The sequence below is a fragment of the Cotesia typhae genome, unplaced genomic scaffold (genome assembly GCF_013202065.1).
Source record: "Cotesia typhae breed Kobodo isofemale line unplaced genomic scaffold, CoteBio_Ctyphae scaffold_13, whole genome shotgun sequence".
In the NCBI taxonomy this organism is placed as follows: Eukaryota; Metazoa; Arthropoda; class Insecta; order Hymenoptera; family Braconidae; genus Cotesia; species Cotesia typhae.
In genome coordinates, this window is record NW_027423774.1 from 1735317 (window position 1) to 1753259 (window position 17943).

The 17943-nt window shown below is 27.9% G+C and overlaps 3 protein-coding genes across 4 annotated transcripts; 2 read left to right on the plus strand and 1 right to left on the minus strand.

The window, feature by feature from the left end:
- Positions 1–92: 92 nt before the first annotated feature.
- Ykt6 (YKT6 v-SNARE homolog) lies at positions 93–2279 on the plus strand. 2 transcript variants are annotated; one of them, XM_074253260.1, is made up of 4 exons: positions 93–285; positions 371–566; positions 1417–1688; positions 1927–2279. In XM_074253260.1, exons 2-4 carry the CDS (start codon positions 377–379, stop codon positions 2065–2067), a joined length of 603 nt encoding a protein of 200 aa, XP_074109361.1. In that variant the 5' UTR covers positions 93–285; positions 371–376; the 3' UTR covers positions 2068–2279. The 2 variants fall into 2 exon arrangements, with proteins under 2 accessions (XP_074109361.1, XP_074109362.1); XM_074253261.1 differs by having other exon boundaries at positions 93–274.
- A 535-nt stretch (positions 2280–2814) lies between these two features.
- Positions 2815–4897, minus strand: Nd-42 (NADH dehydrogenase (ubiquinone) subunit ND-42). The gene is made up of 4 exons (XM_074253259.1): positions 4660–4897; positions 3598–4248; positions 3126–3530; positions 2815–3040 (listed from the first exon to the last, which is right to left on the minus strand). Exons 1-4 carry the CDS (start codon positions 4738–4740, stop codon positions 2951–2953), a joined length of 1227 nt encoding a protein of 408 aa, XP_074109360.1. The 5' UTR covers positions 4741–4897; the 3' UTR covers positions 2815–2950.
- Positions 4898–6839: 1942 nt separating this feature from the next.
- Positions 6840–17001, plus strand: Ack-like (activated Cdc42 kinase-like). Its single transcript, XM_074253257.1, is given in 8 exon segments — positions 6840–6957; positions 7037–7657; positions 7660–8631; positions 8717–8950; positions 9022–9143; positions 9223–9453; positions 14953–15572; positions 15993–17001. Coding segments are annotated over 8 exon segments (3813 nt in total). The 5' UTR covers positions 6840–6854; the 3' UTR covers positions 16903–17001.
- The last annotated feature ends 942 nt before the right edge of the window (positions 17002–17943 follow it).

Sequence of the window (17943 nt, forward strand, 5' to 3'; positions counted from 1 at the left end):
ATAATTTTTTTTTCTTTTGCTAAACAGAAAAGACAAGTAGTGACAAATCTCACCATATTAGTTTTTTTGTTAAACAATATTTTATAGTTGATTGAAGACAGTTATTGTCATTGTTAACGGCCAATTGATTTCGCATTAGTAGAAATTAGGGTTTGGTCGACAGTTGTGTTATAATAACCTATATAAAAACTATTTTGACGTTTTTCACTGTCAATTGTTTATAAAATCTAATTATACAGTTATTAAAAAATCCATATGAAATTTTTGACACATTGTTAGTTAAAAGTACTACTTATTAAATTTATATTTATGTTAAAATATTTTTAAGTGTTTATTTATTGACTAATATATGCAAATACATTTTTTTTAGATAAAAATGGTTAAATTATACGCTCTATCAATACTGTACAAAAGTCCAACATCAGCGACAGCTTTAAAGTTTGTTTATGACGTTAATTCATTTTCCTATTTTCAACGTGGAAGTGTCAAAGAATTTATGGAATTTGTGAGTAAGACAATTACTGAGAGAACTCAAATTGCATCACGACAAAGTGTTAAAGAAGGAGGTAATTTTTTTTTTTTATTGATAAATAAATATTCTAAGGACTTAAAAATGTTTTGTTTTTTTTTGTTTTTTTTAATATAAATTTTTTATAATAATCTCATTTTTAATTTTTTTAGCGCTTCTAAAGATGAAATTTTTAATTAAAATGTTTTTGCTATAATTTTTTTGTTAAAAAAATTCATGAGAGATAAAATAATTCATTTTAAACATTTTTTTAACAAATAAATTATGGCAAAAAAAATAAGAACAAAAAATTGACATTTAGAAAATTAAAAAAGTAAAAATGCAATTATTCAGAATTAATTTTTTGGAGCAAATTTATTTAAAAAAAAAAAAAAAAAAAAACTAAAACAATTATAATAGTGATAGCTAACTTTAATGTCATAAAAAATTTTTTAAATTATCAGATGTCTCTCAATTTCACTATCATTTTTTTATAATGTAAATTATTATTGTTTGTTGCTTGTACAACATTAATTCACTGAAACAATTTATAGAATTTTTTTTCTATTATTTTTGCATTTGATGATATCAAGCAATTCTGTAATGTAAATTATTGATTATACTTAACTAAAGGTTTCGGGTTATTCAAATGTATGAAAGTATATCAAGGATTTTATATTATTCAATAAACTTATCAATTAAAAATCACTCAGTTGTTATAAAAGTTATATATTTATTGGAGCTGAAAATTTTTCATCTCAATAAATTCATTGTTACTTAACTGTGTCATAAAATTTATCCATTTTTATATTTATATTTAATTTATCTAGTATATAAATTAATTGAAATTAAGTTAGAAAATTTATTCAACGATCTATTGTTATTTATTAAAAAATTATCATTTACAGAATATATGTGTCATGTTTACGTAAGAGGTGACAGTTTAGCTGGCGTTTTAATTTCGGATCATGAATATCCGAACAGAGTGTCACATACACTTATTACCAAAGTATTAGATGAATTTGCAGCAAAGTATCCTTCTAATTCATGGCCAACATTGAATGAACCGACTTGTGATTTTCCACAAGCTAATGTTTATCTTGCTAAGTATCAAAATCCTCGGGAAGCTGACTCATTGACTAAAATGCAAAATGATCTGGACGAAACTAAAATCATACTTGTATGTTATAAAAATAATTTTTAATAACTCAATAGTTTTGCATGACTCATGATGCGAAGCATCATTTTTTATATTTGTTAATTTTTTTTTGACTTATTTGCCTTGTATATTTTTTTTTACATTCTTTATTTTATTAATAATTCATAATTAAATGAGCATTATGTGTCATGCAATTTTGGATTATCCAAACCTTTCTGAATAGCTGTAGTAAGTAATAAATTTTTTTTATAATTTTTAGCACAACACTTTAGAGGCAGTATTACAAAGAGGTGAAAAATTGGATGATTTAGTGCAAAAATCAGAAGGTCTGAGTATACAATCTAAAGCATTTTATAAAACTGCACGTAAAACTAATTCTTGCTGCAGTTTGACAGCTTAAAATATCATATATTCATGGTATATACCTAAAAAATGTACAATAAAGACGTTTACATAAATTATATTATATATAAATATCATTATATACATATATATAAAAAAAAAAAAATTTTTTTTTTTACGCTGTCAAAATAATTCCATTATAAGTTAATCTTCAGTATATTTGTAAGAAGATACATTCTCTGTAAAATAATATTCTTATATGCGAATTAATTTTAAGCTTTTATTATTTATTAAGGTGATAATGAAACAGGGAAAATTATTTTTTTATATTTATTATGAATTATGTTTTGAATAAAATGTCAGTGTTGAAAAAATTTCGATGTATTTATGCACTGAGAGAAATTTTAATTAGTTTAATCATTACTGACACTTTAAATTGATGATTATGAATACCTAGAAGATTTCCAATTTTTACATAATTTTTAACGTGTTGTCGATGAGAATAATTTTAAGTCAGGTGCTTTTTTTCTAGTAGCTTAGAGTAATTTAATTTACTGAGACTAATAATTAATTTAGATGCACTGAACTTTTTATAAACGGTAAATAATTCTTTATTTTTTATGATCGTGAGATATTTCTAAAAAAATTATTTTGACAGTATAAATTAAATGCCATTGAATTGATCGGTGTTAAATGTAAAAAATAATGGTGAGAATAAATAATTGTTTCATTGTTAACCACGACTATAAATTGATTTACTTAAATTGTAAGATTATAAATAGGTTAATTTAATTAAAAAGAAAGATTTATTCTCTCGAATGGTTTAATGAATTTTACAATGAATTATTTCACAACTAAGCCATAATGACTAAATAATATCGAGAGAAGACTATATAAACAGCTTCAGCGGTACCACTTTATATAAATCAATCTGTGTTAGTTTATCTGAGTTTATGCTCTTCTTTAGTTTTAAACAGAACACCTTTGTCGAGTTTTGGATCGTATCCTGGTGGGTATTGAATACCTCCGTACTGTAAAATAAAAAATTTAATTGATTTAGTATTACACATGTTATTCAAGAGTGTAAAGAAAAACAAATATCAAATCGATACTGACCTCTTCTTGATGTTTGTCTAATACTAATTTTTGTTTATAGAGATCCTGTGCTGATACAATCACGTCTGGAATATCATAACGCATGACAAGTGTTGAGTGAGTTAATGCCTCAGCTTGGTTACAAAAGACATCTCTCGCTGCCCGTTGTGCATCTAAAGTTGTAAATTTCCAATCATCCATTTTTTCAGTATTTCTGTCAAAATTATCGAATTCTAAATCTTGAATTTCATCAATAATTGTTGGCATGTCCCCTTCTTCAGTCCAATCATAAAACAACACATGGGCATGCTTTGAAATACTTGGTATATATTTTTCTTTGTAAAATTTATCAATGTCACTCAGATATTTAGTAGTGAATGCTTTCGTGCTTTTCTCTTCTGGTGTTCCATTTCTATTAATACGATCCTATAAAAAAAATTTTTAATTATTTTAGATGTTAAATTGGTGAATTATTTATTTTTAAATTAATTACCTTTATCGTTTGAATCTGTGCGTCCAAGTATATAACTAAGTGTGGTCTATATAGATGGAAAAGGCTGTTGAGTCTTACACTATTGTAATAAGTGAGACCACCTCTAGATATATATCCACTCTGGAACATTGCATTGGCGAAAACCATGTCAGACCATGGACAACGTTGCAAAACAACACCTTCACCTGTTGAAAATAGATGCTGCAACGCTCTAATATATTGACGGTATCTCATCATATAATATCCATGCTGTATAGATGCGCTGTTTCGGCCCTTTGGATCCTTGAGGAACATATTTAAATCAAGGAACTGCGCGTCAATCGGTAGCTTCGAGTTGAGACTTCTCAAATCAAATCCATATGGAGTGATTAAAAATTCATCCCAGCTGTATGGCGGCATGTAATACATTTCTAGTTCTTCAGCAAGTTGTCGAGCAAATTTATCTTTTCCTACACCCGGTAGTCCCTCAACAACAACTATTTTAGTATTATCATCAAATCTCTCTTCCATAGGATCGAAAAACACATCCCAAAATGAATAATCTTTGTTCATATAGTCGTAAGGCGCTGGACGAGGTGGCCGATCTTGTCGCATAAGTTTCCCAGTGATAAATGCGACTTGTGTTTTTGTCACATTTTTTTGTTGACTTAACTAAAAAATAATATAATTATTATGTCATTTGTAGCATAAAATTGAGTACTTTAAATACTTTGTTTTGCTTTTTAATTAAAGTTTATAATTTAATCATGAAAAAATTTATTAAATGTCGATTCAGATTTTAAAAATTTATGAAAATTAATTTAGTAGATATTTGATAACTCTAAGAATTTTTTAATAAACAAATTATAGCAAAAAAATAAGGAAAAAAAAATTGACATGTAAAAATTTTAAAAAATAAAAAATGCAATTTTTTTAAAATAATTTTTTATAATAAATTTAATTATTAAATAAAATTAAAAATTGGTCAGATGACAGCTCTAACTTCAGTGTCATACAAATAGCAGCTATAAGATAATTAATTATAAGATATATACAAAAAATAATCAAATAATTATTACTAACCTTACATAATCCACTAATAAGTCCAGATTTGAACAATTTTGAGTGACCTAAACGAAGTGGTACTGCCATATTTATCAACATTATTTTTTAATTACTCAATTAAAGTATTAAAGTAACATAATTTCCACAGGAATATAAAATGCAATTTATGAACACTATTAAGAAAAAAAAAATATGTTGATTAGATGTTTTTAAGCACCTTAACTCAAAATCGGAGTTAAGGCCTCCGACTTTTCATTATTTTATTTATTTTTAATCGTCAAAACTCATGTATTGGCTTATTGTGCCGATACTGAACTCAGTGGTGCCAATTACAAAACTAAATCTGTCATTGGTAAATAAAATAGAATATTACTTTTTGATTCGTAGTTTCTGTTGGATCTTTACAAACTGTCCAATCGGAAAATAACAGAGAATTTTGAATGACACTGAAGTTGGCAGGCATTAAAAATTATTTAAAAATTTTATAATAATAATGTAATTATTAAAAAGTTTCACATGTGAAAATTAATAAAAATAACAAGTGAAAATTTGAAAAAGCATTTTTTTATTGTAATTGATGTGTTAAAATAATTTTTAAAATTGACAGCTGTCAGCTAACTTCAGTGTGATAAATATTAGTCGCTTTAGTCACGACCGTTGAAAAGAGTCTTAAACAATGAGTATGTGTTGTAAGTACTGTGCATCACACACAGTCCGTAAAATCTGATTATGCACATAAAGTGTACATATGTGTCAGGACATAGGACATGTATAGGTAAAAGCGATATTGGTGGAGTCGGAGGCTGGGGTGAAAGTGGACGGTGAATAGAAGATAGTTAATGATTAAAATAACAAATATATTTGATAAGTATAGTTATAATTACTAGGTTTTATAATCCATTTTTATATATTTATACTAATAATTAATTCGTTAATTGATAATAGTAGTCATAAGATAACAATAACTGTGTAATTCTGGTGATAAAAATTTTTTACGCACATCGTATCCATAACATTACATCCATGACATTGACTTTTTTAAAAAAATGATTAAATACAATTACCAAATAATTGCAAATTATTTTTTAAAAATATTTGCTTAATAATTTATCAACGAGTCTTGATTTTATAATAAAAAAATTTCTGAGGCATTTTTCATTTTACAATGGGTAAGTTATACATTTTTTATATTTATTTTTAAACAAACATACTTTTATTATTTTTTTTACTTTAATAGGTAAATGATTTAAATATTGTGAGAATGTAACATTCTTTTTTTGGAAAAATATTCCTAGACTCTCGTCACCACATTCCAGTACCGGTCGGATCCAAAAATATAAGGAGCTGTTTTTTAATAGATTTTCATAGTTTCTCACGTACTTATATGTAGAACAGTAATATTGAGTGGGTACATGCATTGTATGGTGAATGAATCACGACGAATGCCTGTGTATGAGGTCTTGAAAGTAATTATTTGCTGATCAATAAGGAATGAAATTTTTGTCGCATTAGCATTTTTTTTTTAATACTTAGGATGAAGAAATAATTTTATTCACTTCTAAGAAATTGACTCATAAAAACATTTCAACTTTTTGTTGTAAAAAATGACATTAAATTTAGCTGTCACTTCACAATTGTTTTAATTTTTTTTAACAAATAAATTATAGCAAAAAAAAATGAAAAAAAAAAAAATGTATTTGTAGAAATTTTTTTTTTCATTTTTTTAATGCAGTAATTTATTAGAAAAATTATTAAATATCTGTTAAATTAATTTTTATAATTATGGAGCAACATAGTAACGACTGTAATTATTTTATTTAATTGTATTTTTGTAATTTCTATTTAGTTTTCCAACGGATGAATGTAAATAACGGAATAAGTATTGTAAAATATTTTAAGGTGATGGTGATTTTAAAAAATTCCAGCGTTCATTATTAAGTAGAGACGTCATGAATAGAGAATGTCGAAGTGAAATTGTTCTGCTAAAATAGTTACTTGGAATTAAAAAAGCATATACATACAAAGTAGATACTAAAAATAAATATTCTTTAAGAATTTATTCTACATACTTGCAGAATAATTTTTTTTTTTTAAATAACTTGTAGATTAATCACGCCAAAAAAAAAAATGTTATTTTCTCCATTTTTTAATTTTATTTATTTACTTTTTACAAGTTAAAGAATTTTGTATCAATATTTCTAAATCTATTTTCAATGACTTCAGAATCACAAGGAGGACTTTATCGCAACTCTGGCCCAGGGTTGTATGAATTTCTCATGGAGGCTGAGCTGCAACAGTATTATACAGGTATTAAAGGTAAGTTCAAAGTGAAATATTAAGATTAATTTATTGTTACTAAAATTAATAATTAAAAAAACTAAAATTTTGTTTTAAGGAGATCTAAAAGTCCAATCGACTGCACAGTTGAAATATGTGACAGAAGAAGATTTGACTGCTATCGGGATGAGTAAGCCGGAGATGCGTCGCTTGAAGAAATACTTTCAAAGACATTTCCCGCAAAATTATCTATCTAAATTCAAGAAAATGCTCCTACCTAAACGTGAAGAACCGCCTCCAGGAGCGATAAATGTACTATCTATTGAAAAACAAGATAAGCCACCTATAAAAGTCCCAAATAAACACATGATACCAGCGGACGCTATTATTGTCAATAAAGAATTGGGTATCGGTGAGTTTGGTATCGTGCAACAAGGCGTGTGGAGTAACGACGGAGAAAGAATTCAAGTTGCGATAAAATGTTTATCGCGTGAGCGTATGCAAAATAATCCAATTGAGTTTTTAAAAGAAGCAGCGATTATGCACGCTATTGATCATGAACACATCGTAAGATTGTACGGTGTTGTCTTAGATACAAATTCACTGATGCTTGTCACAGAATTAGCACCTCTGAGATCATTATTGGAATGCTTGAAGCAACCTAGTCTACGAGTGAATTTTCCAATAATATCATTGTGTGATTTTGCTATTCAAATAGCCGATGGTATGCAATATCTCGAAGCAAAAGACTGATTCATCGTGATTTAGCGGCAAGAAATATTCTTGTCTTTTCGAAAAATAAAGTTAAAATATCTGATTTCGGGTTGTCAAGAGCGTTAGGTGTTGGCAAAGATTATTATCAGACAAATTTCAATGTTAATTTAAAATTACCGATAGCTTGGTGTGCACCTGAATGTATATCATACTTAAAATTTACGTCTTCCAGTGATGTTTGGGCCTACGGTGTAACACTTTGGGAAATGTTTAGTTACGGATTCCAACCGTGGGCTGCCCTTACAGGCCATCAAATTTTAGAAGCTATCGATGAACCAAATTTTCAACGTCTCGAGCAACCCGATTGTTGTCCCAAAGAATATTATACACTTATGCAACAATGCTGGCAACATGAACCGTCAAAGCGGCCTAAATTTTCTGAGCTCATTGAATTATTACCGGATTTAAAACCCGAACAAGTACAAGCCGTACAAGATAATAATGAAATTGGACAATTGACCTATCGCCAAGGTGACGTTATCACAGTACTCACTAAAGGAGTTAATAATGTACTGTGGAAAGGTGTACTGAGTAATGGTAAAACTGGGTTATTTAGTCCAGCTCATACAATTGCTTATTTAGGATCCAATTTACCAAGTAATAAACCCGGTGAATTTTTACGAGGTGATGGTAAAAATGCATTTTCATCTCATCGTCGTAAAATAAGGACTGATATGATTTCATCACCGCAAGGCGATTTACGGCATACTGGACATGTTGGCTTAGACGGAGCTTATTTTGGCGACATCAGTTTTCTTGGTGGTAAATATCCTCATTTACCGCGACAAATTGTAACTCCCTATAAACCACAGGAAGATGCAGCTATTAATTCTAGTCAAATTTTTTATCAAGATTCAAATAACCGTGATAACAGCAATCGTGACAACGCAAATGTCAATAATAATAAACATGCTTCATTCGATATGCAAACTAAAAATGGTAATTATATTATGTCAATATACTAATTTTATTAATATTAACGGGGATAGCCACTCTAAAATTTATTTATTTATTTATCTTTCAGATAATCTTTGGTCAGACGCAGCTTCTGGACTTACACACGTTGACATGACTCACAAAAATGAGGATCAATCTATCATTTCTACGAATATTGATAATGCCGGTAATAATGACCACGAGTATCATGAAATAAGTGATGAAGAGAATCAAGACAGTGCATTGAGATTCGATAAGCCACTTGATTTTGATTTTGGGCCAAGTTTATTGGATGAAATGGATCAAATGTTTCGATCATTAGGCAAGTAGAATTAAAAATTACCCCAATTAATATTATACGATTATATAAATAACAGGATGTGTTCATAACAGGAACTTCGTCTCCTTCATCTCCACAAGGTCAACCAACATCTGCAGAACATGAGTCGAGTAATATTAAGAATGAACTTCGTGAAATGCAATCAAAGCAGGGCAGCAAGAAAAAACAGGCTACGGTAAGTTTTTATTTTTCACAACTAGAGTGTTAAATTGATCAATTATTATTTTATATTAAATCGTTTTAATTTATCACAGGTAAAACCAATATCAGCAGCTGACCAAAAAACACTTTATTCAGCGATAGCAATGGCGCAAGAGTTAACTGCTCGGTCAATGACAGACCTTGAATATCCACCAGAGTCGCCTGTAACAACTTCAAGTCCATCACGACGAAGGAAGTTTTCTTTTAAATTACCACATCAGCACAGCCCTAAACCTGATAGACGACATTTCGCTGAAGAAGCTGCTAGTATACCAGACATCCAGGTATGTAATTTATTTTTTTTTTTTTTTTGTAAATTTGCATATTTCATTTTGCTAGTTTGGCCAGAGTATTTAAGAACAATCGGATTTATTTATTGCAATCATTGATTGATTATAATAAAGTTTTTCAAGTTCAATATAAGCCTTAATTAATGAATATATAAATTTTATATTGAACAAACCAAAAACATTTTTTATTTCAATCAAAATTTTAAATTAATATTACTATTTTACTTCTATACAAAAGCTAACGAATAAAGGTGCTTTTATTTTATTATTTTGCATTATAAGATCGTGATTGACAACAAAAATCAATGCTTTTAGCATTAAAAATAACTATTGTTACCAATTTATGTTGATATTTTATTAAAACATGCCCTTTTGTTCGTCAGCACTTAAAATTTGATAAAGATATTTAAATGAAAATCAATCATATTCTACTTTTTAATTAATATAATTTAAATCGCAAAGATTTTATATTTTTAAATACTAGCATTTGGTAGTTAGAAAAAAAAAATGACTAATAATTATATTTTTTTTCACTTTTTCCCGATCCTCACCCATTATTATATTTTAATTTTAATTACTTATTTCTAAAAATATTTTTTTTACACATAATATTTAAATAAATACACATGTATTTATTTGAACCATTTAACTAATTTGTTACATCAATTTTTTTTTTATCTCTACAAATATTAATTCACAAAATACTACTTCTAAAGTGGCTATGTTCGAGTTTGCAATCATTATCATCCACCGTTTCAAGTTTAGAATCACTCGGAGCACCTTCGACTCTAAAATTACCTTTGTGGGACAAAGCTTCAGCAGAATTTTGTTTTGCTAAATCCCGTGAACTTTTAACAAAATCAAATGCATGGACAACTTACATGGACATGGCGTTTGACAATCACATGTTGAACAACAAAGCAATGAAACAAAATCTAGTTAAATCAACAGAATTTCTTGAGGCTAGTAACAGTAATGGCAAAGGTTCCATAAATTACAGTAATATCGCACTAGGTAATTCGCGTAATTCAACCCAAGGTATGAATGGCAAAGCTTCGCGTCTATCGAGTCCAAACCTAAATGTCGGGAAAGAGGCGCGAAGAATATCGACTAGTTACATCGATCGTTACTTCGAACAATCAAAAAATTACGATACTGATGACGCGTCAGAGTGTCCGACCGAAACGTTCGATTGTTACAAAGAAAACACGTCAGATAGAGATTTAAAAACTACTAGTACTCTTACGGACAGTAATGATCAATTTGCTAATAATTTTTACACGTACACATTAATTGACGAGCCTAAATATACACTGACTGATGATCCCAAATATTTACACCAAATAATTAACAAATCTAAGCTAGATGACATTCGTAATTTACGAAGAAATTCGTACATCGCTGAAACGCTCAATCAAAACTCATCCAATAGTGGTTTGTTAAATAAATATCAGGTTGAGGAGAGAATAAAAAATTCCGTGCCTAATAAACGTACTGACTTTGACATTTTTGATAAATTTTCTAAGAAAAATGTTAATGGAGAAGGAATTAAAAATATTAAAGAAGTAACCGCTTCTGCGGGTGCTGCTGCATTGCCTACAACTCTTCAAGATCAAAATATCGCTTGCGGACTACAAACAAATAGAATAACTAATTTAAAACCTGTAACTTCAATTGCCGATAATTCAAATGATTATGTTAATGCAATAAGAGCTGGTCAAAATTATCCGAAAAATGATTTCAAGAAAAAAAGTGATTTATTGCCGTATTCAATTTTACACAATCCTCTTTTTATTTCAGAACCGATTAAAAAAGACATTGATATTAGCAGCAGCGGCTCCGAAAGTTTGAGATTAAATTTCGAACGTTTGAGATTACAGTCGGATATTGAAACTAAAAATCAAATTCAATTGAACAGTAAAATTTCAATGGTAGATAATTTTCAATGTGGAGTTTTTACTTCAAAAAATGTTAAGCATTATCCAGATGATAAGAAGCGCGCTGAGGATCCGTTAAAATTGTCACAAAATATCGCGGTAACACAATTTGATAATAAAAATATCGCACGTAATTCGAGAAATTTGGAATTATTGCCGGGTATTAAGCTTGAGTTAAATACCGGTATCGATTTACCAGCAAATGAACAATTTATTTTGGCTAGTGAAAATATCCCGATGCCGAATCGTGTTAATAATATTGCACAGCCGAAATTAACGAATGAAGGCAATGCCACGGGGTTGGAATTACATTTGAATGCAGCAGTACGTAATAAAATGGGAATTAACTCAAAGACACACCAGCGTTTATTAGAATTTCCTAGACGCTGTCGCAATGAAATAATTAATAGAAATAATAAACTAATAAAACAACCTGGATCAATAGCCAATAATAAAGTAGATGTAGATAAAAATTTATGTCGTCCACGTACTTTTTCTTTGTCAGATGCCGTTAAAAACACCACGAGAAAAAGCATCAGATCATTTTACTCGAGCAGTCAGTGCAGTGATGATTCAGATTCAATTTTTTACTCTGACACAGACATACGGAGCCGGTTGAAATTCCAGCGACGGCGTAAAAAAGTATCCGGAAATTCAAAAGTCGGTTATAATAAAAAAAACCGGGAATCTTTAGGCATTTATCCAAATGACGTCGCGTCATCTTACTCGATTATTCAGAATTCTGAAAAATCACCGCTGCCTTCAACGAGTTTTTTAAATTCTTTATCGTCCCAATTTTCATTATGCAATCAGACGGTATCTTGGCCAGAGAGTGCACCAAGTTCAAGTCAAACTTTCACTAGTAACTCAGATTTAGACTCTGACACTAGTTCCGAGTACTCAGAATTTATGAATGACACATGAATTTATTTTTTAAATATTTATGAGGTAATTGTAATTATTACTGATTATAAAAACTAGACTGGATAGTGAATATCTGCATTGCTCTAATTTTAAAACGGCCTGAATATTGTTTTAAAACGGAAGAAGAAAATCAAATAATTATTGTACTTGACGTTAAAAATTTTTATTATAAATTATTCAGTTATATTTAATTACATTTTGCTCGCTTTCTCTCAAGACATTTATCATTATGCACAATAAAATAATAAAAGTTAAGAAATTGACTTATAATTTTTTAAATACAGTATTAAAAATGAAATTTCAATTTGCAAAACATAACATACCAATTATCGTTTAATAATCTGTTATTTTTATTTTCTAATAACTGGATAATAATTATTGTACACAGTGATCGTTTATTGAGAAAGTTTATTACTTATTTGTGAGTTATGAGGAATATTTAATAAGAGTTATTTTTTATTAGTTATTATTTTATATTAAATTTAAGTTGATAGTTTATTAATGGTCTGTTAATCAGTTAACCTACCAAGTATTCTTCGAGGCATTTTATTTACATTTAGTTAAAGTCACAATAGACAATAAGAAGATTTAATAACAATAAATAATAGGTAATATAATGATAAGAGAAAGTGAAGCGTCGGATCGATCTTCACTGGCTATAAACCCCTCAAGTTCTATCAAGTACTGCGTGCGAATGGAACGGAAACTGTATTGAATGTATATACAGTGATCATGGATTAAAAGTCGGTGTGGTTTATCGACCTCGGCTACTTAGACTAGACCAACAGCCGTAAGAAAATAGAATTGAATTAACAATCAGACTTTCGAATATTAATTTATATTTATTGTTTCCTCTACTTTATTTTGTCTTTTAATTAATTACTGTACGATAATATTTGATAATCCTTTTATCCGAGTAAACATTTTTTTATAATGTATATTTTTTATGATAAATTAATTGTTTAAATAATTAAAAATATTTTTATATTTACTAAAAAAAATTTTTTACTAATAATTTATTGATTTTTAAAATCGGATAGGTGAGAAATTAGGTGATAAATTTATTAAGACTAGATTAGTGTTTTTAAAAACAATGTCTAAATTTATAGTAGAGAAAATAAGAGTAAAAAATTGAAGAAATCTTGGGTTGTTGAGGGCCAGTTTGTCGAGACGATATACACATATTTAAACATAATTATCATACATGTGACTGTGTTTTACATATATTTATAAACGCTTAGAATGCTATAATGCTTGTATTATATCAACGACAGTAATCTGATCATCATGTGATTGAATTTTTTATATATAAAATTTACAAATTTTTTACAATTTAAAAGTTGAGGAACAAATGGGCATAATTGTCATTTTTTATAAATTTTATGAGAATGAAACAGCTTAAATTCTGTTGCATGGATGATTTGAATGGTACATATATTTTTTTATTTTTATATTCAACAAATTTTATACATAAATATTATCATTTTTATAACTATAAATACATTTCTTTATTTTAATCGATGATTAAATGATTGATTGATTGGAATTTATTTATTGCATTAAATTATGCCCTTTTTTTTTTTTTTTTTTTTTATAGCTCATTTGTATGCTCATTATATATATAAAATATAGAAGATATTCTACAGTTATACTAAATGCAATTAATATTTATTACTTACATCCTTCTTCAGAAAAAACGTGTTCATTTCTTTTTGGAGTAGAAAAATTAAATCCATGTTTATTCATATTTTTTTTTAGTAGACACTGCAATGCTAACAAAATTTTTTTTTTTTTTATAACTTTTCAAAGTTTTCAATTTTAAAAATCACAAAAAATTAATGAATAGTCTTTTTTAAAATACAAAATTGTTAAATTATAAAAATAGAAAAGTATAAAAAATTCCGAATGATTGAAAATAATAGTTGGTTGCTTTTTCAACTTAATTAAGGATCTACAATTAAATCTATAAAAAAATAGCCAAAAAGTATAAATTTCCTAAAGCATAAAATACAGAATAAAAAATAGGATAATTATTCAATATTTACATTTGAGGTTGCTATCGTAACAGTTCTCTGGTTTATATTACCAAGTCAATCATAATGATTTTTATTTGATTATTTATAACTTTATTGTAGATGCCTGATGAAGTTTGAAAATAAACCAACAAAACGTTGTAACTTTTGAAATTTAACAATAATTTTAATAATTTCAATGTGAAAAATAAATTTGTTAGTATTGTAGTATCTCCCCCTTTTTTTTCCAAAAAATCACAGCAAAATTAAAAAAACATTTCAACAATCGCTCAAATACTCTAAACCGGAGTTTCGTATAATATCGTAATTAAAGAAGTTATAAAAATTTTTTTTTGCATTTCTAACTAATTATAAAAAATAAAAATACAATTTTCTGTTGCTTTGTCCTAAAAGTATCTGAACTGCTTATATTTATATTTATATTGCATACTCAAACTCTATGTTTTTTTTTTTTTTTTTTTTTTTTTTTCATGTTTAAAATTATTTTTAGTTTATAAATTTTTTTATCTTATAATTTAATTTACCCTTGAAACCAATATTTTATTTTATTTATTTTATTTTATCCCAAATCTATTTTTTTCTTCCTGCAACTTACTTAGGCAACCTTGTCAGAAGAGGCTAAGGAAGTGTACAACAGCCTGGTGGAAGCTCAAGCATTAGACAGCACACCCGACACAAATCCTCTGCGAATGTTGAGATCCGGATTACCAGTGAGGCCTCGTGTACGCGGAAACAAACAACTCAGTTTGGGCCTTACAACTCCGCAAATCGACGAAACGGTCGGATTATCTGATAACAGTAAACTGTCGACCGATTTTTATCAGGTTGGCTCATCAACATTTCCAAAGACGGGCGAGTTGGTAAACAACTCGCTTCCTATTTTCTTGACGCAGTCTTTAGAACGGCATAACTCGTTGATGAATATTGAAAATAGTCAGAATCAAAATAATTTCGAGGAGAATCCTATTCCACTGCCGCCGCGTGATCGGTCAAGAACTTTGCAATCTAAATCCAATTTGCCACGACACCAACGCAAGCATCCATTGATTATTCCTGGAGGTGGAATCTCTCGGACATTAGCCAAAGCTATTGCAACATCATCAGTTGAAGATCAAATTGACGGAGTTGTTCCTTCCATCAATTTGTCCAATCCAAATGTATCTTTTTCAACGCAAATGATTCCGACAACTAGTCTTTCAAATAATCCAGCGCCTAATAGGTAATTTAATTATCAATAGAATTTTTCAATGGATGAAAAATAATTTATATAATTCCCGTTTCACGTGTAAAAAAATTTTTTGATTAATTATGAATTTTTTATAAAATGTAATTAAATTATTTTAATATTATTTAAAGAAATTTTTTGGTAACTATTTACAAGTGGGATTAACCCATGCCGGGTCATGTTAAATTTTTTTTTGTTCATTTTTTATGAACTTTTCAAAAAAAAAAAAAAAATATCAAAAAAAGATAAAATAGAAATTTTATTCAAAATCATTACAGCAAATTTTTTTTTCCAACTTTTAAAAACATAAAAGCTATTGAAATCTTTATTTTTTCCTTTTAGGACAATTTTTAATAATAAGTAACAATATATTAAATATTAAAAATTTAAACATCCAAATGAACTTTGTTACAGTCCAGATGAATTCGAGCGACGCATCGATTCTGAACTAGCAGCTTTAGACTCACTGTCTCTTGAAAATAATTGTTCGCATCCTTGCGGAATGATTTCTGAAGATTTGCTCGAGAATTCCGATTTATCAGATGATAGTTCAAAACATAATCACAAAAAAGTAGACTGTGATGCTGTTAAAAATTCAAATTATTTAATAAATTCTGAAAACTCTCAAAATAAAAACGTTATCAAATTATCATTTGATGTCGTAACTGAAACCCATTCAGATAATAAAAATAGCACAGATGACGTAAATAGCCACCGATCAATCAGTTTAAATTCGAATGGGGACGAATCTGATGCTTTAGCGCCAGTTAAATCGAACGCGCAGGCATTGACTGAATTTAATTATTTACAGAACAAAACGTCAAGTCCATTGAATCCCTTTGATGCTAATGTAACCGCGAATGAATCAGATTCAGATGAAGATCAAAAATTTAAATTACAAACAACGACAACAACAGGTAATGTACCGAAAATACAAGAAACTGACGATAGAAGCGCACGTGGAAGTGATCTTTATCGTCAGTCTGACCATGTATCATGTGAAGATTTACTTGAATTTGCGTGCGACAGACCAAATGTACGCAGAACTCGTGGCCCCCATAATGGAGCCCAGTCAGATGAGGTTCGTATAATGTTAAAAGTTTTGCAAGATCAATCAACACCCGAATCCTGTGTTACCGCTCTCAATGTCGCTAATTGGGATATATTAGCGGCTATTAAATTAGAACGTCTTCAGGCGTTATTGAAGAAAGAAAATAAGTTTATAGCTCTTGAGGAGTGTAAAGTAATGCTGAATCAATGTGATGGGGATATTGTTAAAGCAGCTGCTTCAATAAAAAATTCAGACGACAGTACTCCAGTTTGATGATTATACATCAAACTTTATCTTTAAATTTATTTATAAATTTTTATTTTATTGTAATATTATTACTATTTATTTACATCTAAATTTAATTATCATTGTTGGAATTTCAACGTTATAATCTGTGTTCATTTATATATTATGTGGAAAGTAATATCACATATTACCATAATTCTAAGTTATTTTATTTATTTATTAAGTTTATATAATATTACTATTATAATTATATATAGCGCATTTATATTAATGTCAATCATATATATAATACACATTGACAATGTCTGTGGTTATTTATCAATTATGGACTTCCAGGTAGATAAATTTAATTTATCTATTAATTGTATGTAAATTGTTAAAAAAATTTATTTTCGTCAGATATTTAATTATCGTTAGATAATTTACAACATTTTTAGATTTGAATCTATCTATGCTGTTTTTTTTTTTTATTTGAATTATAAAATTGATAGCTTGTAACGAAAGGTTGTAATGAAACTTAATGAAAAATGAAAAATTATTTATGAATTTCTCAAAGCAATTTTGCTAAAATATTTTTGAGACGAAAAAATCCAATTTTGTTAAAAAAATTACCCAGATCTGATACATATCTAAACTGTGACAAACTTTATATAAATTAGCTTTTATGCGTACATGTTTTTGATAAATTAATTACATCGATTTATATATATATATATATATATATATATATATATATATATATATATATATATATATATATATATATATATATATATATATATATATATATATATATATATATTTAAATCTACGATAAATTAAAAAAAAAAAAAAATACCACGAATAATCTAATGATTTTTTTGTAATTTTTTATATTTATATGTTTATAAAAATGAGTAATGATTAAAACCAAAAAATTAAAGAATTATAATCTCTTCCTAACAGATTTGCGTTTTATATTTAGTTGATATTAGTTGTGATCGATGCCATGTTAGATAATATGGTATTTCTAGTTGTAGCGGTTATTTTGCATATGATTACTTTATTATGATTATAAAATAAGTAAAT